General features: G+C 43.8%; 2 protein-coding genes across 7 annotated transcripts in view; both read left to right on the top strand.

The window, feature by feature from the left end:
• Positions 1 to 2,933: 2,933 nt before the first annotated feature.
• On the top strand, positions 2,934 to 24,269 carry PSMD9 (proteasome 26S subunit, non-ATPase 9). Of its 3 annotated transcripts, none has more exons than XM_081036796.1 (6): positions 2,934 to 3,170; positions 7,045 to 7,147; positions 11,153 to 11,364; positions 12,939 to 13,040; positions 21,564 to 21,652; positions 21,965 to 24,269. In XM_081036796.1, the coding sequence occupies exons 1-6, from the start codon at positions 3,033 to 3,035 to the stop codon at positions 21,990 to 21,992; spliced, it is 672 nt and encodes a 223-aa protein (XP_080892922.1). In that variant the 5' UTR covers positions 2,934 to 3,032; the 3' UTR covers positions 21,993 to 24,269. The 3 variants fall into 3 exon arrangements, with proteins under 3 accessions (XP_080892922.1, XP_080892923.1, XP_080892924.1); XM_081036797.1 differs by having other exon boundaries at positions 2,936 to 3,170; positions 21,567 to 21,652; XM_081036798.1 differs by lacking the exon at positions 2,934 to 3,170 and adding an exon at positions 3,529 to 3,694.
• CFAP251 (cilia and flagella associated protein 251) overlaps positions 24,146 to 24,880 on the top strand; it is a 54,374-nt gene continuing 53,639 nt past the window's right edge. For 2 of the 4 annotated variants that reach the window (XM_081036735.1, XM_081036734.1), the window contains exon 1: positions 24,188 to 24,269. The gene's annotated coding sequence lies outside the window, so the exon portion shown is untranslated. Of the gene's footprint in view, positions 24,270 to 24,768; positions 24,799 to 24,880 lie in introns of those variants that run through there. The other 2 variants (XM_081036733.1, XM_081036732.1) reach the window with 2 other exon arrangements.

Below are 24,880 nucleotides of genomic sequence, written 5' to 3'. Positions count from 1 at the left end.
AACAGGTGGAAAGTGCTGTAAACAGCCTAGCTTTGGGGCGAGTTGGAGAATGATTCCCCAGGGGAGGTAATATGTGAGCTGGATCTTGAAGGAGGAGCTGAAATCACTCTGGCCTGTGGCGGCCTGATGGCCCAGTTGGTTAGAGCCCGAGCTCTCGACAATAAGGTTGCTGGTTCTATGCCCTAATGGGACGATGGGCTGTGCCCCCTACAGTTTAAAAGTTGAAGACAGCTGCTGGACTTGGAGCTGAGCTGCGCCCTCCACAACTAGATTGAAGGACAATTACTTGAAGCTAATGGGCCCTGGCGAAACACACTGTCCCCCAATATTACCCAAAAAAATTTAAAGGAAGAAAAAAGAAATCACCCTGGCTTGACCTGCGCTGAGATGGTGCCCTAGAGAACGAATGAGCAGGTGCCAGACCCTGTGTCAAGAGAGACGGAGCAATACGTGTACCAGAAAGTGTGCCTGGAACATAAGTTGTCTATGTGTGGTGGAGGGGGTGTGTGGGTGGGTTCAAAAGGCAAGGAGGGATTAGAAGTGTCTTGAAACACAGGGGTGCTGGAAAGCCCCTGAAAGCTTTTCAATAGCAGAGTGACAATGTCACACTTTGGGTAGGTTATTTTGGGTGCTGTATGGAGAAGGGATGAAAGGGGTAACCTAGAAGCTGAGACAAGTTCATAGGCCACTGCAATCAGGAAAAATATTGGGGTGGTAGGAGAGTAGAGGTGAAGGTGATGGATGAGAGCTATGAATGCAGGAGCAGAAACAGAATCTAGGTTTATGATGATCATAACAATATTGACAATAATAACATAATATAGTGATTTAAACAATAGATGTGGTTTCAAGACTGCATAGTTGAGAATCTTCTCCCCTCCCTTTTTATTTGGAAAAATGTCAAACCTCAGAAGAGTTGCAAGATAGTTTCCATGAACCTCCATATACACTTCACCTAGATTTACCTATTGTTACATTTTGCCCCCCCATCTCTCTCTGTCTCTCCCCCTCCTTCTCTCTCTCTGTATGTAGCTTTTTTTCCTGAACCACTTGCAAATTGCAGAAATTATGACACTACACCTCTAAATACTTTAGCATTCATCTCCTTTGAATAAGGAGAGCCTCATATAATCACAATACCATTTTCTTACTGAGAGAATTTAATATCGATACACTATTATATAAAGTTCATATCAAATTTCACTAATTATCCCAATAATGTCTTTTAAAATTGCTGCTTTTTAATGAAAAAAAAAATCTAACATCTAATCAAAGATCATGCGTTGTATTTAGTTATTGTGTGTCTCTTCTATTTTTTGGGGTGGGGGTCAACGTTAGAAATGTCAGTTTATTTAAAAAAGATAATTGAACAAAATATAGGAGGCCTAGTGTAATTGGTTCTACTTTTTTTCTTTATAAAGATGATTTTTGTAACTTTCTATTTTGAAATTATTTCAAACTCACAGGAAAGTTGCAAAGATGGTACAAAGAATGTTCACATACATTGTTCATGTAGGTTTCACCTAGAGCCAGCAATTATTTTCACTCTGCCACATTTGCCTCATCATTCTCTTGTCTTCAAATATAAATTCGTATTTTTTTAATGAACCATTTGAAAATAAGTTGACTCTCTTTCCCCTAGATACTACAGGGTGCTTTTTCTAGGGACATTGTCTTGTATAACCACAATGCAAGCATCAAAATTAGGAAATGTAACATTGATACTATACCAGCCAATTCAAATTTCCCCAATTGTCCCAAGAATGTCTTTTATAGCTTTTATTATTATTTTTTTTTAGGGGACTCAGGATCCAAACAGGGAGCACACATTGCATTTCCCTGCATCTCTTCAATCTTTAATCTAGGCAATCGCCTACCACGTGCATGTATTTCACAACACTGACCTTTTTGAAGAGTTCAAGCCAGTTGTTTTGAAGAACGTCCCTAAAATTAGGATTTGTTTTCCATCGTTGGATTCAGGGCAAACGTGTTTGAATACTACATCAGTGATGTTGTTTCCTTTTCAGTGCAAAATATTAGGGACGCATATTAAGATATTAAGTTTCATCGTTTGGTTTCAAGCGGGGTTGAAATTTGGGCTGCTTATTTTGCTGGTTGGGCAAGTTGGTTATTGAGATATCTTTCTCAGCTGGCAAATGAGGGTAATAATATTGGCTTCAAGAACAGTGTCTTCTTTTTTAAGTATTTGGTAAATTATTAGTATTTTAAGTATTTAAGTATTAGTATTTTAAGCAGATTTTAAGCATTTGATAAATTATTAGTATTACTATTACTGTTATCATCGATATTATTTTTAACCAAAATTTATAGTTTAATTATGTGACAGGGACTGAGCCCAGCATTCAGTTCTGTACCCCTCTAGCACCCAGGACAATGTGAGGCACAAAGGAAGCATTCAATAAATATTTGTTGGCAAAATGTCAGCTCTATGACATTGATTGCTATTGATATGGAACCAATTTACAGATGCGAAAATGGAGGCTCAGAGAAATGTAGTAATTTACCTAAGGTCACTACATTGCAGTAAGTAGATTTGAACTCAAGCTTGTAAGGTTTGTAAAACGGGGGATTCGGAATCAGAATGCGTTTTGTAAACCCTCAGGGGCTCTGTCACGTGAAGAGCTGAGCTGGAGCGCCACGCACAGTGCGCTCGGACGGACATACGAGTACAGTCGGCATTCAGCACGTAAATGTTAGTTGAATGAATGGGGAAAGAAAATGAGTCAGCTAAGGAGTGATCATCCGCCCTGGTCAGGGCCAGCGCTTGGAGGGTACAGACAGGGAAGCCATTTCTCCGCATCCCGCCCCAGGGGGAGTCACCACAGGACCACGTATCCCAGCAGGGCGTGGCTTCCGGTGACACCGCCCCACCGACGGAGCCACGCCCCTCACGCCTTCCCGCGCTCGCGGCCGGCCGAGGTGTTTTGGCCCGCGGGCGGAGCCGTAGCCCGTCTCCTCCCGCGTCTGCGACCGGGAAACCGGGTGTTCAGAATCCCCGGTGGAGGTCCACGATGTCGGAGAAGGAAGAGAAGCCGGGCGCAGGCTTTCCGCAGGCCGGCGCGGTGACTGTCAGCGACATCCAGGAGCTGATACGGCGCAAGGAGGAAATCGAAGCGCAGATCAAGGCCAATTATGAGGTTCTGGAGAGCGTGAGTGTGGGCTGCGGGTCCCCGGGCGGCGTGGGGGGGCATCCCGAGGGCTCCGGACTCGGCCTCCGGACCCGGAAGTCCTGGGAGGCCCGGGCGGCCTCCGCTTGAGCTCTCAGCTGTGGCTCTCGCCTCCGTGGGAGGCCCTGGGCGCCGCACCTGCGCCTCTGTCGGCAGCGGGCGGTCGGGCAAATCACGTCGAGAACTAAGAACAACATTGCTGTTCGAGCGAAAGTTTATGGAGCCCTTACTTACTGTGCACAGCTGGGCTGGGCCCTGTTTTACGTGATTTTCATTGGGGAGCTCACTTAATCGTCGCAGCAACCCTTTGAGGTGAGCTCTGTTATTCCCACCATTTTAGGGATGAGGAGACAGGCGTCACTTCCCTGAGACCTGCCGCCCGGTTGTCACAGTTGGCGGAGGCTGGGTGATTGATAGTCTCCACCATCATCCGTCTTTGTTAACCTTTACCTGATGGCCTGTGTTCTACCAACCACTTTATGTCAGAGCTTCGTAAACGTGAATGTGTACGTTAAAATTCAGATTCTCGTGGGGGGCGGGGCACGCGTGGGCAGATGCTGTGTTTCTGGCGATGCTGATGCTACTGGTCAAAGGACTGAGCTTTGTGTGATAGGGAAGGCTCGTGAGCCTTATTGTATAAGGAGGAAACTGAGGCTCAGAGTGGGGCAGACCCTGCCTAGGGTTTTGTAGCCACGAAGTGGCAGTGGTGGGGCTAGCTCCCAAACTGATATTATTTTTCAAGCCACCCAGTAGTGTAAAACCACAAATCAATTTGCAGAGAAGGGGTAAATTAGTTACATCCTATGTGAGGGCGGATGGAATGCATGTTAGTTAGGTGGTGGGCGTAAGATGAGGTATCAGATGGAGGCCAGGGTACCATTTCACCGAGTGCTGACTATATGCCTGAAGGGTGCTGCTTAATGAAGGGGAAGTCACTTGCTCAAAGTCACAAAGTGGGATATAGATCTCAGGCCTGCTGACTCAGAACCGGTGCTTTCAAACATGCCAGCAATTTTTTTTTTATTGGGGAATATTGGGGAACAGTGTGTTTTTCCAGGACCCATCAGCTCCAAGTCAAGTCTTAGTTTTTTTTCAGTCTAGTTGTGGAGGGTGCAGCTCACTGGCCCATGTGGGAATCGAACTGGCAACCTTCCTGTTAGAAGCATTTCGCTCTAACCCACTGGGCCAAAGGGCCGCCCCCCAGCAATTTCTTAAACTTCAGTTACTTTCTACCGTAAACAGGACGCTGTATCCATATACTTCCTGTACTGTTATTCCCTTTATGTTTTTCTTTAAATTGACTCACTTTTTTACTTAAATAGATTTATTTGAAAAGGAAATTTTATAATTCTACAGCATGTGAAAAAATGAGACTCTTCTCCCTTAAATGTAAGGTATAAAAATGCATAACAAGGTGATCCATCCAAATGTCCATCAACTGATGAATAGATAAATAAAATGTGGTCTGTCCATACAATGGGATATTATTCAATAAAAAGGAATGAAGTGCTGACACGCTACAACATACATGAATCTTGAAAACATGGTGCTATGGAGTTCATTACAAAAGACCACATATTTTAGGATTCCATTTATAGGACATGTTCAGAATATAGGCAAATCTGTAGACAGAAAGTAGCGAAGTGGTTGCTGGGGCTGAGGGGAGGGGGGAATCAGTGATTGCTAATGGGTCCGGAGTTTCTTTTTGGACAGTGATGAAAATGTTCTAAAATAGATTGTGGTGATAGTTACACAACTCTGTGAATATTCTAAAAGCTATTGAATTATACACCTTAAATAGGTGGATTGTATGGCATGTGAATTGTAACTCCATAAAGCTGTTAAAAACGCATTGGAGAGGCCCAGAGATAGCAGTGATCTGTAGGTGATAAGACCAGCACCAAATGGAGATTTTTCTCCTTGATTGTTGAAGGGTTAAAGATACTTGGAAAGGGAATAAATATTTTAGATTCAGGGTTATTTAATGCACTGTGTGTGGGTCCCGACTTTTGAAAGTAGTGCCTTATGTGGTACTGATTCAGGAAGGCCAGTCAATTCTTAGTCATTGTGGGAAGGCAGGAGGCAGATGCAGTTATGTAGCCCGTGACACCTTTCTGCGGTATCTATAGAGTCCTGCGGTAAGGGAGTATATGGGACCCTCTGCCCCCCACCCCCCGCAGGAAACACTCAGCTTAACACAGAGGCTTCTAGAGACAAAGGGAGATAAATGGAATCTCTCCACCCAGTACCTGTGTACATTGGGCACTGTCTCTCTGTTGGCTAATAATTACAGCCATCATTTATTACTTTCTACGTATGTTCATTTCCTAGGGCCGCCATAACACATGGCCACAAGCTGTGGGGCTTAAAACAAGAGAAGTTTATTTTCTCACTTCTGGAGGTCAGAAGTCGGAAATCAAAATGAAGGCAGGGTTGGTTCCTTCTGGAGGCTCTGACGGAGAATCCATTCCATGCCTCTCTCCTAGTTTCTGGTGGCTGCCGGCCATCCTTGGCTTGTAGCTGTATCACTCCAATCTCTGCCTCATAGGGTCTTCCCTCTGTGTCTCTGTGTCCCAAATGCCCCTTTTCTTTTTCTCATAAGGATATCTGGCAATGGATTGAGGGCCCACCCTAAATCTAGGATGATCTCACCTTGAGATCCTTAATTCCATCTGCAAAGACCATATTTCCAAATAAAGTCACATTCACAGGTTCTGGGGGTTAGGACTCTGACATATCTTTTGGGGGCTACTATTCACCCCACTATGCATGTTCCTGGCACTGCCCTAAGCACTTTACATTAGGTCAACTCATTAATTCTCACAACAGGTGGGAAGCGAATGAGTGCCATTGTTCCCATTTTATAACTAAGGAAGCGGAGGCTTAGAGAGGTGAGGGTTTTGTAAGCAAGGGCACCCAGATTGTACGCGGCAGAATTGAGATCAAATCAAAGTCTCTTTGCAAAATTCCTGCCTTCCGTCATCATCTAATATGTCGCGTTGCTTTTTTGCACCGTGCTCTTACATAGGAAAAGACTTTAAAATGTTCAGATGAACGTATTGTTTAAATAGGGAATACATTCTCATGGTCAGAATTCAAAGTCTAGCCGGTTAGCTCAGTTGGTCAGAGTGCGGCGCTCTTAACAAGGTTGTGGGTTCGATCCCCACGTGGACCACTGTGAGCTGCGCCCTTCACAACTAGATTGAAAACTACTTGACTTGGAGCTGATGGGTCCTGGAAAAACACACTTAAAAAAAAAATAAAAGTTTAAACAATTCAAAGTCTAGTAAACGATGTAAAATGAAAAGTCTGTCTCCCTGTCCTCTGCACTCCCCACCCCTCTCCCACCCAGTTTCTCTACCCAGGTGGGTGATAATCAGTGTATCCTCCCTGCGGTGAGAGCCCCTTTGAGAGCCCTTTTTATATTCAGAGGAACCAAAGTCCTGCCACAGCAGGGTGCTTTTAGGGGTTCTCACAGCTCTCCAGCTTCCAAGGCCACCAGCCAGGTGTCAGCTGCATGTAAGAAGGAGGGTTTGGAGGAGTCGAAGGGGCCGCTGGCCTTGTGGTTGTTGCTCAAAGAAGTCTTTAGTTTTATTGGACAGTTCTAACTTCAAAAAAAGGAGAATGATTCATGCATTACTTGTGTTATTAAAAATTAATTTAACATATAGTGCCCCCCTCAGAAGGTGTTTGTGAGAGGATGTGGGCAAAGAACCTGGTCTGTGCTAAGTGGTCAATATATGGCAGCTTTCGTCACTGTCCCCATTGTTAGGATTGCGAAGGAAAAGAGTCTGGGGAAAGAGGTCTGAGGACTTCCTAGCTGTGTAGTCTTTTTAACCACTTTCCTTCCCTCCAGCAAAAAGGTGTTGGGATGAGCCAGCCGCTGGTGGACTGCGAGGGCTACCCCCGCTCCGACGTGGACCTGTACCAAGTCCGGACCGCCAGGCACAGCATCGCCTGTGAGTGACCCTCGGGGGATCCCCCACCTTGCAGGAGAGGACGCTAAGGCCCAGAAGTGAAATCGCCACTCTTCCATGTTATCTGCTTCCCTGTCTTCTGCCTGCATGGGATGATCTCGTTCCGTATATATGGTTTCCTTGGTCATTTTGTTTTTAAGAACTTTACTTCATTGTGGAAACTTTATTGAAATAATCGTAGAAACCCAAGTCAAATATTGCTTACCATTCTAATCAGATCAATTCTGTGTTAGGAAACATGTTTAGCTGTTAATGGTAGTGATAGACAGGAACAGAGGGAGAGTAGAGGTTGGGTCTTGTATTAGTTTTCTGTTTCTGCTGTAACAAGTGACCACAGACTTAGTGGCTTACAATGTCACACATTTGTTATCTTACAGTTCTGGAGGTGAGATATCCAAATGGGTCCCGCTGGGCTTAGATCAAGGTGTTCCTTCTGGAGGTTCTAGGGGACAGCCTGTTCCCTTGCTTTTAGAGGCTGCCCACATTCCTTGACGCATGGCCCCTTCCATCTTCAAAGCCAGCAATTGCATCTCTCCAACCTCTGATTCTGTCATCACATCTCTTTCTCTCACCCTCTGCCTCCCTTTTTCACTTATAAAGACCCTTGTGATTGCATTGGGCCCACCCCCTGGATAATCCAGGATACTCTCTCTGGCTTAGGGGCCTGAACTTAATTGCATCTACAAAGTGCCCTTTGCCATGTAAAGTAACATAGTCACAGGTTCTGGGGTTCAGGACATCTTTGTGGGGCCATTGTTCACCTTGCCACAGGTGGGCAACCAGCAGTCCACCACCCAGTCATATTAGAAGGGAATTTATCATCTACATTTTCCACTTAATGACTTCTGTTACCTCTTTGAATCTTGACTCCATCTGCAGCATGTTTTGGTACAAGAGCGTGCTTCTCAATGAGGGTACAAGTACCCTCGAGTGGGATACAGCTTAAGATGTCAAAAGTTCCTTAAGAGCCGCAGTATGATCATAGGACTTCTTAGAGCATCACTTTTCCTTGAAGATTTAGGGAAAAGAAACATGCCATTTTTGTATAAAAACAAATAGGAAGATACAGAGTAAGGAAAAACCATTTTAAATGATCAGACTGGAGGGAAGTTTGGGGCTTTTGGCTTAAGCCTTAGATGCTGTAGGGATCCAGCCCCTTTGGCTTGGCTAGTTTGGAGGATTCTGGAGAAAATTTGAGAGGCTCTAGCCCACAGTGTGAGGGAGGGTACGACTTATTTTTTTCCAAATGGTTAGCCTGATGTCCCAACACCATTTATTATTATTATTTTTTTAACTTAAAAAATTTGTTTTGAGGTTTGGGTTATTTTTAATTTCTTATTTTATTTTATTTATTTATTAAAAATTTTTTTTTACATTGGGGAATATTGGGGAACAGTGTGTTTTTCCAGGACCCATCAATCAGCTTCATGTCAAGTCATTGTTCTGGTTTTTTTTTTGTTTTTGTGTTTTTTTTTTTCAATCTAGTTGTGGGGGGCGCAGCTCACTGGACCATGTGGGAATCAAACTGGCGACCTTGGTGTTATGAGCACTGTGCTCTAACTGCTGAGAAACTGGCCGCCCCTAAATTTTTAAAATTAAATTTATTGGAGTAACATTGGTTCATAACATATAAGTTTCGGGTGTACAATTTTACAATACAAGACCTGTACACTCCATTGTGTGCTCACTGCCCAAAGTCTTGTCTCCTTCCGTCACCATATCTTTGTCCCCCTTTACCCTCTTTATTCTCTCCCCACACCCTCTTCCCCTCTGGTAACCACCATTCTGTTGTCTGTTTGTGAGTTTGTTTTATTTGTTCTTTTCTTGCTTTTTGTTTTATATCCCACATATGAGTGAAATCATACAGTTCTTGTCTGCTTCCGTCTGACTTATTTCACTTAGCATGATACTCTCCAGGTCCATCCATGTCCAACATCATGTATTGAATAGTCCGTTCTTTCTCCATTCATTTGAAACACTACCAGTATTATATATTGAATCTTTCGACATGCTTACATCTTTCTGGGCTTTTGGCCCTGTTCTGTTCACTCTTTCTTTGGGTGCTAATAGTGCACTGTCTTATGACTTTAATATACTTAAGAGTGTGCTTGAGCAATTCCTTCTTATTGGTCTTCTTTTGAAAAACTATTCTCACAAGTTTATTTCATTTTTAAAACTAGACTTTATTTTTTAAAACAGTTTTAGATTTGCAGTAAAATGGGGAAAGTAATACAGAGGTCCCATATACTCTATATTTAGTCTTTCCTATTTTTAATATCTTACATTAGTATACTGCATTTATTACAGTTGTAAGTTTGATTTTGAAATGTGCCTCGGAAACATTTTTTTTAAAGATTTTACTGGGGAAGGGGAACAGGACTTTATTGGGGAACAGTGTGTACTTCCAGGCCTTTTTTCCAAGTCAAGTTGTTTCCAAGTCAAGTAGTTGTGGAGGGTGACGTTCAGCTTCAAGTTGTTGTCCTTTCAGTCTTAGTTGTGGAGGGTGCAGCTCAGCTCCAGGTCCAGTTGCCATTGTTAGTTGCAGGGGGCACAGCCCACCATTCCTTGCGGGAGTTGAGGAGTCTAACTGGCAACCTTGTGGTTGAGAGGATGCGCTCCAACCAACTGAGCCATCTGGGAGCTCAGCGGCAGCTCAGCTCAAGGTGCCGTGTTCAATCTTAGTTGCAGGGAGCGCTGCCCACCATCCCTTGCGGGACTCGAGAAATTGAACTGACAACCTTGTGGTTGAGAGCCCAGTGGCCCATGTGGGAATCGAACTGGCAGCCTTTCAAAGGAGTTAGGAGCACGAAGCTCCAACCACCTGAGCCACCGGGCCGGCCCCCCTCGGAAACATTTTGTCCAGGAAAAATTTTGTTTTGAATCCTGATTTGAACTGCAACATATTGTAAATGAAGTCATTTCATTTTCTAAAGCTGTAGGTCGTGTCTAGGCATTGGGTTCTGGGGCTCCTCATGGAGCTTATTACCCTGGGAAGAGGGGGTTCTTTTCCAGTCAGAGTGACCGTATGTTACGCACTGACACCACTTGAAGTTTTCCTGCGCTGGTATATGTCTCCATTTACTCAAACCTGGGTTCTTTTCTCTCGTCTGCTCCTGTGGGTTGAGTACCAGAGTCCCATTATGGCTGAGGGCCTCACCTGTGCTCCGAAGTGCTGGGGGCAGGAACCAGGTTAGGTAGCCATGCATGCCCATGGTGAAAGGCACCTGGAAAGTGTGAAAGTCTGGGACCCACGGATGCTAGTTATGGGTTGACGGGCACTGCTGGTCAGCTCAGGCCTCGGGACTGTGGAATCCACAGCAGTAGAGGAAGTGGCTTTAGATGAAAAGAAGTCATCAAAATGCCAACCACTGCTGGACTGGCCTGCAGAGAGGACTTATTTGAGTGGACAGTGGTTCACAACATTTTGAATTGGCCATCAATTCTGAAAAAATTAAGGATTTTACCCCCAAACTCCTAATTTCCAGCCTTTTCCTTGTTACTTCTCCAAGACTGAACATCACCAGCCGTGTATGAGTAGATGCAGGCATCATTTTTACCCCTGGAGGCATTCAGAGAAAAGTGCAACCTAGCCCGTTTCATTCATTCGTGTGACTGCCACACTTGCCCCTTGTACCGCATCGGAACTTGTGGCCATGGAATGTTCATCCTTCAGGTCTCAGCTGAAACGGTGCTGCCTTCGGGAAGCCTTCCCTGATCTCCTAGACTAGCAAGATCAGGTCCCCTGGCGGGCTCGGCCCTCGTCGCAGTCCTCTGCTGTAATTATGGGAATTACTTGTTCCCTGGCTCTTTTCCTTGCTAGACTATGAGCCTTATGGAGGTAGCTCCTCTGTGATGCCCACACATTGGTCCTCAGCCTCCAGCCCCACGTCTGGCACACAGTCAGCGCTCGTTAAATATTCAGTGAATGAGTGGGAGTCCTGTGTCCTCGGCTGTCTGCCTGGCCCTGATACGCTCTTCTCCTTCCAGGCTTGCAGAACGATCACAAGGCAGTGATGAAGCAGGTGGAGGACGCCCTGCACCAGCTGCATGCTCGCGACAAGGAGAAGCAGGCCCGGGACATGGCTGAGGCCCATGAAGAGGCCGTGAGCTGCACCCTGGGTCAGAGCGAGGCTCTCGCCCCACCTCAGGCCTTCGCCAAAGTGAACAGCGTCAGTCCTGGCTCCCCCGCCAGCCTCGCGGTGAGCCAGGGCCTGGCGACCCAAATTTACACCCAGAGAGCGCTGTAGGTCAGGTAGCTTAGGGTGGCGGTGGAGTGGGGAGGACCCAGGAAAGACAGCCCCACGCTCTCTCCGTGCTGCACTTCACTTACTCATTCAGCAAACACCAAGGCCTGCTGGAGGCCCAGCCCCGTGCTGCGGCCAGGGTTTTGGAAAGGCCCCTGCTGCACACCAAATTGGTCAGGGAGAGGCCTGGACACAAGGTAGGAGGTGATAAATGTCCCAAGAGAGGAAAAGAGGGTCTCTTCCTGAGGCCCATTTTAGCCGGGCACCGAGTAATAGACAACAGCTGCCATTTACTAAACCCTTGCTTTCCACCAAGTGTCCTGCCAAATGAGTTCTACATCTTGCCCGGTGTATTTTAAGAAGTTTTAAACAGCTTTATTGAGATGTAATTCACATACCGTAAAATTTACCCATTTAAAATACACAATTCTCTGGCTTTCAGTGATTTCACAGAGTTGTGCCTCCATCACCACAATCCATCTTAGAGCATTCTCATCATCCTGAGAAGAAACCTTTCACCGAGTAGTCACTCCCCACAGCCCCCACCTCCCCCAGCCCCCAGCACCAACCAGTCTGCTTTCCATCTCTGAATTTGCCTATTGGGACATTTCACAGACGTGGAAGCATACAATATGTTGTCCTTTATGACTGCTTCCTCCACTTGGCGTCATGTGTTCAAGGTTCAACCGTGTTGGAGCATGTGTGTCTGTTTTCATTCCTTCTTTTACCTGAGTAATATTCCACTGATGGCTGGACCACCTTTGATGTATCCATCAGTTAATGGACATTTTGGTTTCCACTGTTTGCCTGTTATGAACGACGCTGCTGTGAAGGTCGTGTACAGTTGTGACGTGGGCGTGCATTTACCGTTTAATCCCATAGCCACCTTCTGCGGTAGGGACTACCTTTTACCCCCTTTCACCTCTGAAGACAGGCCTCAGAGACATGGCTGCTAAGAGGTAGAGCTGGGCCCTGCACCCAGATCCCGCCAGTCCCATTTATGATCACAAGACTGTAAGTTACACGCAAGCTCTGTGCTGTTCCCGGCTGAAGCCACAGCACGTAGCCCGTGCTCTAGTCTGCCCATGACAAAGGGATGAATGGATTGTGCTCTGTGTTCTTAGAACGAAAGGGTCTGCTTGTTTGGGGGCTTGAAGGGCAAACTTGGCTACACTCTGACCCCTGGACAACATAGGCCCAGACTGGCCTGCCTGCCTCTTCTTGCCCCTGAACCTTCTTGCCCCTGAATGAGAGCAGCATTCGGCTTTTCCCCACATATCTCAAGGTACAACTGGGCAGACCTGGCTACCTGCTATTACATCTGCCCTGGGAAGACCCCCCCTGGAGGAGGTGGCCCAGTTATCCATTACCCCCTTCCTGGATGAGCTGTCTAAATCCCTGACCTCTTTGCGCCTGCCATTGTCCCCTGTAGAAAGCAAGCTCTTGACCTTGACATTAAATTGGGCATAGAAGTGTAAAGAACACCAGAAGCGTATTTAATCTAGCTTGGTTTTCACTTCTCTCTGTAGGGTCTGCAAGTGGATGACGAGATTGTGGAGTTTGGCTCCGTAAACACCCAAAACTTCCAGTCGCTACAAAACATTGGCAGTGTGGTACAGCACAGCGAGGGGGTGAGTAGGGGGTTACGTGACTCTAGAACTGTCAGGGCCAGGAAACGTTGACGGAGCACTTGACTGCTGCCTTCAAAGTGCTGTTGCTCAGGCACAGTCCCCATTCATGGCCTCCACACTTGCTGTTCCCTCTGCCTAGGATGCTTTTCTTCCCTTATGTCCCTCATCTCACTCCCTGACCTCCCTCATCTTGTACCGTGACACCCTCTCAGTGAGGCCTTTCTAGCCACCCTATCTAAAATACCCCTCCTACTTCTGTCCCTGATTTATCTAACAGTGTTTCTTAGAGTGTGGCATATGCCTCACTCTTTCACTGCTGCATAATACTCCACGGTGTGAATGGACTGCAATTTGTCCATCCGTTGCCGTAGTGGTAGATGTATGGGTAATTTCCAATTTTATGGCAGTATGAACAGCCATGCATGCTTGCTCACGACTATGCACACACATGGCGTCTTGTTTTAATTTGTATTTTCCTGATTACCAGTGAGGTTGAGAATTTTCTTTTAATGTTTTTATTGATGTTTATGTTTTCAATTCTGTGAATTGTCTGTTTATATTTTTCCCCATTTTTTTTCTACTGGGTTTCTTGTCCTATTTAAAAATCGATTTGTAGGAATTCGGTATAAGTTCTAGATATATACCTGTTTACATTTTGCATGTTTACATTCTGCATATTTCTCCTGGTTAGTGGCTTGTCTTTTAACTTTGTTTATGGTGTCTTCGATTATTTGAGAGGTTGTTTTTTTTTAAATTCACTTAGACATCAATTTTGTTGAATTTATTTACATTACACGGTTTTTCCCTGCCAAAACCACACCTGATAATTGAAATAAATATGGGGCAATACATGGTAGCTCAGTACTCTTCAAACAGCGGTGTATTAGAACTCGATTTGTGTGCACCTTGACAATTTCAGTCCTTAAAAACATAAGAGTTGGAATTCAAAATCAATTATAGCTTTCCACTTAGTGGCATAATATGTCATTAAATAACATTTCCACCTAATCATTTTATCTCATTTTTCAGTAATGTAACCTCAAAAGTTTTTTAGGCAAAGATTTATACATTGCAGGAGAAATATGGGGCTCAAAGTCCACTGAAATTATTTACTAAAGGTTTTGGTTCCCAAATGTTTCCTTCAGTTTAACCAAGAATTCCGGGGTTTTCTTGTGCCCACTTGAGTCCTGCTTGATTGTGTGGGTCATCCAGATGTAACTCATCAGCAGGCAGGCGTCGGGCCTGTGTCCCTGCTAGAAGACACCTCCATTTCCACAGTGACACCTTCATCAAATCTGTATGTGTATGAAAGTTTAAAATTCTGATATTGTCAGAATTCACCAGTTTTTGTTTTATGGCTTCTGCGTCTGCTTAAAGAAGTTCTTCTAGTACTTTTATTTTTATTTATTTATTTTTAAAAAGATTTTATTAGGGAACAGTGTGTACTTCCAGGACTTTTTCCAAGTCAAGTTGTTATCTTTTCAGTCTTAGTTGTGGAGGGCGCAGCTCAGCTCCAGGTCCAGTTGCCATTGTTAGTTGCAGGGGGCGCAGCCCACCATCCCTTGCGGGATGGCAAACTTGCGGTCGAGAGGACGTGCTCCAACCAACTGAGCCATCTGGCACTGGCCCACGTGGGAATCAAACCGGCAGCTTTCAGCGTTTAGGAGCACGGAGCTCCAACCGCCTGAGCCACCGGGCCAGCCTGTTTTGTTTTTTGTTTTTCTTTACTCCATGTGGAGTTTATCTTTTATTTTTACAACAGCTTTATTGTGGTATAATTCACATACCATACAGTTCACCCATTAAAGTGCATAATTCAGTGGTTTTTAGTGTGTTCATAGAGTGTGTATCCATCACCACAGTCAATTTTAGAACATTTTCATCATCCCGAACGGAAGCCTCATACCCATTAGCAGTCACTCCCCATTCCCTCCATCCCACCAACCCCTGGGAAGCACTAAACTGCTTTCTGTCTCTATGGATTTGGTTATTCTGGACATTTCATATAAATGGGATGACCCTACAATATGTGATATTTTGTGACTAACTTCTTGCACATAGCATACTGTTTTCAAAATGCATCCACGTTGTAGCGTGTATCAGTGCTTCGCTCCTTTTTATGGCTGAATAATATCCCGTGGTGTGGATAGGCCACATTTTATTTATCCCCTCATCAGTTGATGAACATTTGGGTTGCTTCTACCTTTTTGGTTATTATGAGTAGTACTGCTAGGAACATTCATGTACAATTTCTTGTGTGGACATTTGTTGTCACTTCTCTTGAGTATATACCTCATCTGGAATTAATTTCTGTGAATGCTGTGAGGTAGGGCACCAGACTTTTTTTCCCCCCAAGGATAGTAGTTGTCCCCCAACCATTTATTGAACAGTTAATACTTTACCCACCCAGTTGCCACCTCTGTGACCTATCAAATTCCTATATGTGGGATTCTTTATTCTGTTCCCTTGGTCTGTTTTTTCTGAACCTTTCTGGGGTTCCCTGGAACAAACCTATTTGTTCTTCGTCTGTGTCCCTTTATCGCTTTACCATAAAGGGTGTGTTATTTTTCTATTGGTGAATTTAAAAAGGAAATCACCCCCAAAATCATCAGCTTAAAACAACGAACATTTACGTCTATGACTTTCTGAGGGTTGGGCGTCCAGGAGTGTTTTGTAGCTGGGCGGTCCCGGCTTAGCATCTCTCATGAGTTTGCAGTTAACATGTTGGCAGGGGCTCTGGTCATCTGGGGGCTTCACTGAGGTGAAAAGAATCTGCTTCCGAGATGCCTCACGCACGTGGCTGTTGGCAGGAGGCTGCAGGTGCTCCTCACAGGCGCTGCTTGCTGCTCTCCCAACATGGCAGCTGGCTTTCTCCACAGTGGGCAGAGGAGGCCGCAGTGCGGTCTTTGCCCCAGTCTTTGAAGACGCCTGTTTTCACTTCCAGTCTATTCTGTTCTTTGAAGTGATACACTAAGGTCAGCCCATGCTCAAAGGGAGGTGAATTCACCTGTACCTCCCGAAGGAAGGACTGTCAAAGAATTTATGGCCATATTCCAAAACCACCACACAGGGTTCCTGTTTTGTCTCCTTGCTCAGCCAGCACTTGTCCAGTTTCTTTAAGCTTTTCATTTTGTTGTCATCTCTCATCTTGGCAGTCCCCTTCCCCACTTTATGTATTTGTCCTTGTGGTATCATGCCTTTGTTATCTTTTTACTGTTCCGTCATCATTTTGGTAAGGTTTCTAGAGGTAGTGCAGATGTAAGCTCATTATGTTATGTCTACCCAAAGTCTCTCTCTATTTTTCATTCTGTTTTTTCTCAGCCTTCCTAGTGTGTTATGGTTTATACATGTCTCTTGTGTATCTTGAGTCACATATTTTAAACTTCGCTGCAACTCACTGTTACTGGTTTGTTTTGTAAGTAGGTCCATTTGTATTTTCTGGTAAAAACAGAACCAAAGGCCATAGAATGAGAAATCTCTCTCTCCTTCAAGTCCATGTTTTCTCCTTCAGAAATGGCTACTTGGCAGCTGTGTGGCCACACCAGCGTATATACCGTGTTTCCCTGAAAATAAGACCTAGCTGGACAGTCAGCTCTAATGTGTCTTTTGGAGCAAAAATTAATATAAGACCCAGTTTTATTTTACTATAAGACTGGGTTTTATATAATTAATATAATATAATGTAATATTACATATAATATTGGGTCTTATATTAATTTTTGCTCCAAAAGATGCATTAGAGCTGATTGTCCAGTTAGGTCTTAGTTTCGGAGAAACAGGGTAGTGACTGGTTGTTTTTATTAAGGTGTCGTTTATCTATAGCAAAATTTACTTTTCTCAGTGTACAGTACTGTGAATTTTGACAAACGTATATAGACAGGTAACTGCTACCGTAATGAAGATACAGAGTAGTTCCATCGTCCCCCCAAAATGGCGTCATATCCTTTTGTGGTTAACCCTTTCCCCAGCCCCACTCACTCCAGGACGACCACTCATCTGTGTGCCATCCCTATCGTTTTACCTTTTCCAGAATGTCATATAAATGGAACCGCAAATACTTAAAAGTATTTATAGCCGTTGAAGTCTGGCTTCTTTCACTCCGCATTCTACACCCGAGGTTCTTCCATGTTGGTGTGTGTATCCACTCCTTTTCACGGCTGAGTGGATGAATCCCAGATTGTTTATCCATTTACCAGTGAGGGACATTTAGGTTGTTTCCAGTTTTTGGTGATTACGTAATAGCTACTGGTTTTTAATCTGTCTTTTCTAGTTAAATATATTCTTAGGCTCCTTATAGGTCTACAAATCCTTCTTTACTGATTGGTATAATTGACGTGTAACATTAGTTATAATTGGCATTAGTTATAAATAACGTTAGTTATGATTAACATTAGTTTCAAGTGTATAACAAAATGATCTGATATTTGCATCTAGTATGAAATGATCACCACAGTAAGTCTAGTTAACATCCATTACCATACACAGATGCAAAAATAGTTTTTCTTGTGATGAAAACTTTTAAGATTTACTCTTAGCAGCTTTCAAATATGCAGTACAGTATTATCTAGTATACAGTGTGGTAACTGTAGTTAATACTGTGTAAATCAGTCTTTACTAAAGTAGTTATTAAGCATTTTTTAGCAACAGAAACTTTTCTTCAAATAAAATTTCCCGGGGAATTCCAAATATCAACAGATAAAAGCTGAGCTGCTGGGAGGGCCTGGCGGGGCTTGGGGGGCTTCATCTCCTCAGGGCCCTGGGGCCTCCTGGAGCCAGAGCCCAGCTTGAAAATCAGCGGTCCAGGTTTCCATGGTATGCTCTGTGAATTAAAAAAATAATGAAACAAAAACCCCCACAGCATTATAGTGTTAGACATTGAGGTAATTTCCAATTTTGTGGAAACCTGGACATTAACACTCTTGTAGACAAATCTGTTTCTTTAGATAACTTTCTAAAGGTGAGTTTCTGGATCAAATACATATATTTTCTTTTTTTTCAAATGCATGTATTTTAAAAGAAAAAAAAATCTTAAAATTTAAAAAATAGTCTATTATAAAAATAATGCATTTCTTTTCATTCAGGTATGAAAAGAAATGGAGTACTGATATGCTATAATATAGGTGACGCTGGAAAGGATTTGTGCTAAGTGCAAGAAGCCAGACACAAAGGGCCGCATATTTTAGAATTCATTTATGTGAAATGTCCAGAATGGGAAAAGCTATAGAGACAGAAAGTAGATTAGTGGCAGCCAGGTGCTGGGGGAGGAGGGATGGGGAGTGACTGCTGATGGGGATGGGGTTTCTTTTTGCATGGTGAAAATGTTCCAGAATTAGATAGTGGTGATGGTCATACAAATCTCTGAATATATAAAACCCACTGAATTGTATACTTTAAAATGATGAATTTTATTGTATGTTAATTATATCTTAACAGTAATGCATATTTAGTGTAAAAAACTAGTGTAAATTGTTCAAAGTAAGAATAAAAGTCCTGGATCTCCTTCCCGTAGTAATAATACTTTATCTGCTCTATTGGAGTCCTGGGCAAGATGCGGGTGCCATAATGGGGAGTAAAACAGATAAACAAAGGGTCCTTGCCTTGGAAGCACTTTGGTGGGGAGATAAGCACTAATCAAATAATCACAGATACATAATTAATTATACACTGTGATGAGTGTTATGAAGGAAAAGTTCAAGGGAGCTAGGAGAGCAAATAGTGGGGTCCTGATTACTTCAGAGTTGAAGGAGAATGTTCGTAGGATGTGACCCCTAAGTGTATACAAGTTTACCAAGGCGGGGAGACTGGCAGGGAGAGGGGCCTTCCGGCAGGTCATGGCCTGGGGTGGGAGGACCAGAGAAGGCTGATTGGAACCTAGTTATTTTTTCCTGAGGGTCAGTTGGGAGCCATGCACACTCCCAAGCTGGAGAGTAACATGTAAACAGCTCTGTGTCTTAAAAAAAGATTTCTTGGGTGCTAGGTAGAGAACTGATTGGAGGGCTGACAGTTTTAGCAGCCCAGTCAAAAGATGATGGTAGCTTTGACGAACGGTCTGAGGGTGGAAGGCAGTGGGCAAATAAGAGGGACATTTAGGATATAAAATAGATAGTAGGACAGACTGTGTCAAGGACGACCTCTGTGTTTCTACTGGCCCAGGGCTGTTTTTTCCAGAACTGGAAGCACATCAGTATATCCCTCACACATTTTCTCAGTGTAGGTGTATATGTCTATAGTGGTTGCTTTTTTAACAAAAAGACACAAACAAGACCCACTCTCCATACCTTTCTGGATTTTTCCCCTACTTTGAAGGGATTTCCCCATTGGTGTGCGTCTGTCTTCATGTTCCATTGCTTGGTTTGCCATCTTTTATTTAGCCAGCCCCCCCCCCCCACTGGACATTTCGGCTGTGTCCAATGTTTGGACATCGAACAATGGTGTAGTGAATATTTTTGTCTTGAGTGAAGGTTTCTGATAGATTTCTAGAAGTAGAATTACTGGGTCAAAGGCAATGCACGTTTACAGATTTTTAAAAAAAAATAAGTTTTATTTTTCAATTACAGTTTACATACTACTCCACCATCTTGACTAGAAGCCCAACATTTACAGATTTGATAAACATTATCAAACTTCTTCCAGAAAGCTTGCATTAGTTTACATTTTCTCAAGCAGTTTATGTGAGTGCTTATTTCTTGACCCCCCCCCACCCCCAGCTGTGTTATTGTTAGTCTTTGATTCTTTCACAATCTAGGTGAAAAATGGCGTTTTTAAATTTTTTTCATGTTTTATTATTTTTTTTTTTCAGATTCAGAGATTACATTGATAGATCTCTGATAACTTAAGAAAACTGTGGTAAAGTGTACATAACAAAATTTACCAATTTAACCATTTTTAAGTATACATTTCTCTGGCATTTAGTTCATTCACATTGTTCTACAACCATCTCCACTATCCAGCTCCAGAATTTTTTCATCTTCCCAAACTGAAACTGTACCTACTAAACACTAACTCGCCATTCACCTCTCGCCAAGCTTCTGGCAACCACTAATCTACTTTCTTTCTGTGAAGTTGCTCTAGGTACCCCCATCAATGGAATCATACAATATTTGTCCTTTCGTGACTAGTGTATATCACGTTGCATAAGGTCTTTGTAGTCTAGCCATATGGTTGCATGTGTCAGAATTTCCTTTTCAAGGTTGAATAATATTCTGTTGTATGGGTAGACCACATTTTGTTTATCCATTCTGTTGATGGACACTTGGTTTGCTTCCACCCTTTAGCTACTGTGAATACTGCTGCAGTGAACGTGCGTGTGCAAATACCTGTTTGAGTCCCTACTTTCAGTTCTTTGGGTACATGCCCAGACGTGTAATTGCAGGATTTTATGGCAATTCTATTTTCAATTTTTGGAGGAACTGCCATATTGTATTCCACAGCAGCTGTACCATTTTATAGTCACACCAACAGTGCACGAGGGTTCCAATTTCTCCACATCCTCGCCAACACTTGCTGTTTTCTGATTTTTTGATAGTAGCCATCGTAATGGATGTGTAGTGATACTTCACTGTGGTTGTGATTTGCATTTCCCTAATGATTAGTGATGTGGAGCGTCTTTTTATGAGCTTATTGGCTATTTGTTTCTCTTATGTCTAAGTTCTTTGCTTCTTTTTCAATTGGGTCGTTAGTTGTTGAGTTGTAGGAGTTCTTTATCTATTCTGTACATTAATCCCTTATCAGATGATTTGCAAATATTTTCTGCTGTTCCGTGGGTTGCTTTTTTCACTCTCTTGATAGTGTCCTTTGATGCATTGAAATTTTTAAATTTTGATGCATCTTATTTTGACTCGTAATTTTCTTTGGTATATATTCTACCTAGTTTAATTTGTTTTAATTAAAGTAATACACATGGTAAAAAAAAGTTAATGGTATAGAAAGATAGAAAAGTAAATGTTAAAAAAAAAAAAGTAGAAGTTATCTTCTTTTACTCCAAACCACTAGTCCTTCTATCTCTTGGAAGTAACCACTGTTAACAGTTTTCTTGTTTATCTCCCTGAAAACTTTTTATGCACCAAGCAACACATGCATGTCATTTAAAAAAATATATTGTGATCAGTTTATACTTTGCTGGTTTTATTTTGTTTTTACTAAAACAGCTTCATTCACTATACTGTATTTGAACAAATACCTTATTTGAAGATATTTTGGATGTTTTCAGTATTTGAATTTATAAACAGTCCTGGAATGAACACTTAGTTCGTATATCATCTTGTACTTTTGCAAATTATATCTTGTATACACCATTGAAAGATTTTTTTGCAGGGGACATGTTTCTGCAAGAGGATGGTACTGATTTGTAGCCCCACTGGCTGCCCCAAAAGTTCAATATCCATCACACTTGTTTTAAGGATTATGCTTAAAATAAGCATCCTTACCAATCTGATGGGCAAAAAAGAGTATCTCAGCATTTTAGCATGAATCTCTTTGAATGATAAAGAAGTTGAACATAAAATGAGATTGTTTTCCTTTCAGAAGCCCCTGAATGTGACAGTGACCCGCAGAGGGGAGAAACACCAGCTTAGACTTGTCCCAACACGCTGGGCGGGAAAAGGACTGCTGGGGTGAAGTATCTGTTTCTGTTCATTCACACTGCAGTGTCAGTTGTGTGTTTGTTAGACATAAAGCTGCAGGGAGGAGGGAGGTCATTGGGAAATGATGGGAATCCCCAGCTTGCCCATAGAACTCATGATAAATCCTTGTGACAGGAATGAAATTGCAGGTATGGAGGTGGAGGGAGCCCTGGTCTCTCTGGTTCTTTTATTAACTGGGCATTTGTTTTAAAATCGGGGTAAAAAGCTCAGAAGGGCTTACCTTCTGATCTTCCTGAATGGAGTCACCAAACTTAAACCGATCCTTTTCTTTTTTTCTTCCAGCTGCAACATTATTCCTTTGGAAAGATGATTGTCCCTGAGGAACAGTAACAGGAGAGCATCTTCCCTTGCCTTGGACTTGGGTCTAGTGGGGTTTCCTCCTCCTCTCCCTGAAGCTTAAAGACCTGGAAGAATCTGGAAGCTGAACTTCTAGATGATGGAAATGCTGTGGCCTCCCAGTATAATCTCTCGGGATTTAAGGCACTGTTAAAAACTTGATCGGTGTTTAGCATCTTTTGCAGATTAGGCCATGGCCTTCCATGGGAATCCTCTGATTGTGGGCAAGTGGGCGGGAGTTATTCTGGGAGGTGCTGTTGTGACTTTATTCTTTTAGGAGTTATTTCCCCCAAATAAACATAGGTTTATAATGCTGATAGGACCATGTTATCACCCAAACTGAATTTCATATGAACCTCTCAGACCAGGAGTTAGAACACCCTTATAGAAAGTTGGGTTGAACAAACCAACAGTTGTGCCAGTCAAATTTGACCAACAGCATTTTAGGAATATCATCTTTTTAGTGAATGGGGTTTCCAGACACTCTGGCTGCCCCATCATCATCTGCACTACGGCATTGCTGCTCTGGATACAGAAATTGCGTCCTCAGCAGTTGGACTTCCAGGGCCAGAATTACTCCCTTTAGGAACAGGGAAACCCAAGCAGCTCAGCGAAACCCAAGTGTCAGCTTTTTTTACATAACCCATCAATGGGTAACAAGCTCTCTTCACTTCTAGAATAAAAAAGTCTGCAAATTAGCTTCTAATTTGACTTTTTTATAATTGAACCTCCTCTTGTCAGGCCCTCAGATCAGCACTATTTTGTAAATAGTTTGTGCAGACCACTCTCTTTCAGAGACCTGGCACCTTCTGCAGAGGCATGCCTGTTTGTGTTCCTTGGGACTGGATTTCCTTGGATTGACTACACATACTGGCTTGTCCTGAAGAATCGGTATTGGGGTGTGCTTCCAGCCATGGGTTCTCATGCTCAGCTGGAATGCCTTCCTGTGAGTGTGTTCCCCAGACGGTCATATCACATGTATGTCCTCCACATGCTGTGTTTACTAATGTTTGCTGTTTAAATTGTGTTCTAATTCCAAGTATTTTCCCACTTCTTTTTATAAGACTTAGATGATAATAAACACAGTTTGTCCCATCCAGTTTATCCCTTTTTTCCCCGTGAGATGTGTGCATATTAATCAGTCAGTACTGGAGCATGGGGCTTAGGGAGAATCATTCCCATTCTCTTAAACCAATAGCAGCAGCCTTCTGCATCAGTGCCTTTGGCTGGTTTCCTGCTCGTCTCCCTTTAGAAACCACAGGATGGCCAGTGTGCCCTCTTCTGCGAGGTCGTAGGGGAGGGTCAGTTTGAGGTAGAATGATCCTAATAGCCAAACTGGTTTTGCAGAAACTTTTTGTGATAAGTACAGCAAGATAATGTAACCTATATAATACTTCATCCCAGCTAGCTAAAATTCGTTACACAACACGTAGTGCCCCGGTAAGAAGGTGTGGACAGATGTGTGCAGCATGTATGAGACCGAGAAATTTTGCTTGCTTTTGACAAAGAGAATTTTATCAAAACAGTTCGTACTTCTTCACTTAAATCTTGTTAAGACTTCAGAAAGTTGGGTCGGCTTGGTGGCTCACGTGGTTAGAGCTCCATGCTCCTAACTCCGAAGGCTGCCAGTTCGATTCCCACATGGACCAGTGGGCTCTCAACCACAAGGTTGCTGGTTTCGACTCCTGCAAGGGATGGTGGGTTGCACCCCCTGCAACTAACGGCAACTGGACCTGGAGCTGAGCTGCGCCCTCCACAACTATGACTGAAAGGACAACAACTTGACTTGGAAAAAAGTCCTGGAAGTACACACTGTTCCCCGATAAAGTCCTGTTCCCCTTCCCCAATAAAATCTTAAAAAAAGAAAAAAAGACTTCAGAAAGTCAAAATTGCTAGTATTGGCCACTGCAGCTTCTCAGGGGATGTCGCACTTGGTTTAAAGTGGATGGGAAGAAAGTAAGGTGAGATCAGGAAAGCCAATTTCGCCGCCAGAGTAGCCCCGGCGCCTCGCCCTTGCGGACCAGCAGGGGGCGCGCCAGCCCCGCTCGCGGCTGCTCTCTGGGCACATGACTTCCGTCCAGTCTTTTCGCTTTACGGCTCATCGCCCGGGGCGGCAGCTGTTACCATGGGGACGGGCTTGGGTGGCAACCGTAACTAGGCAGTCCCTCGAAAAGAGCGGCAGCAGCTGGAGGCGGAGGGGTCCAGGCTGCAGGACGACCCTGACCTATAAGGACCTGGGTGGGCGCGCTCTGTGAGTCAGGGGCGAAGATCACAGATCACGGGGTCCCGGGAGGGGTGCCCAGCAAAGCCGGGGCCTGGTGCCTCCGGGGGCCGCTTACTCCAGCCGGGCGGGCGGGGCCCGGGGCGGCCCCAGGGAGACCTGAGCTGGAGCAAAGGGCGCTGCCTGGTCTTTGTGCGCTGCGCCTACCCGCACACCGGCCGCCGCTCCCCTAAAGCCCCCGCATCAAGAGTCACTGGCAAAGTTTGGCAGTCGGAGGAGGCTCCGTGCTAGCGGCTCTAGACTTGAAATCAGTTTTTGAGGTGGAGGAACTGAGTGTCAGAGAGATCTGCTTCTTCCCAGTTGTGTCATCTTGAAAAAGTCACTTCAACTCTCAGAGGCTCAAATTAAGTTTCTTTAAGGAATAAGTAAGAGAATATGTTAAAAGGCTTTTAAACTTTTTAAACAATTGCTACCATTTCTCAAGCACTATACTGCAACGGTGTTGAGTATTTTACATCTGTCATCTCATCGAATCTTCACAATCACCTCAAAATTTCAGGTTATCATTTCTATTTTGCCTGTGAGCAAATTTAGACTCTGAGGACTAAAGTGACTTGCCCAGCGTCACAGAGCGGGTGAGC

This window comes from Rhinolophus hipposideros, assembly GCF_964194185.1.
Source record: "Rhinolophus hipposideros genome assembly, chromosome: 24".
In the NCBI taxonomy this organism is placed as follows: domain Eukaryota; kingdom Metazoa; phylum Chordata; class Mammalia; order Chiroptera; family Rhinolophidae; genus Rhinolophus; species Rhinolophus hipposideros.
This window is presented reverse-complemented; position numbering and strand designations above follow the sequence as displayed.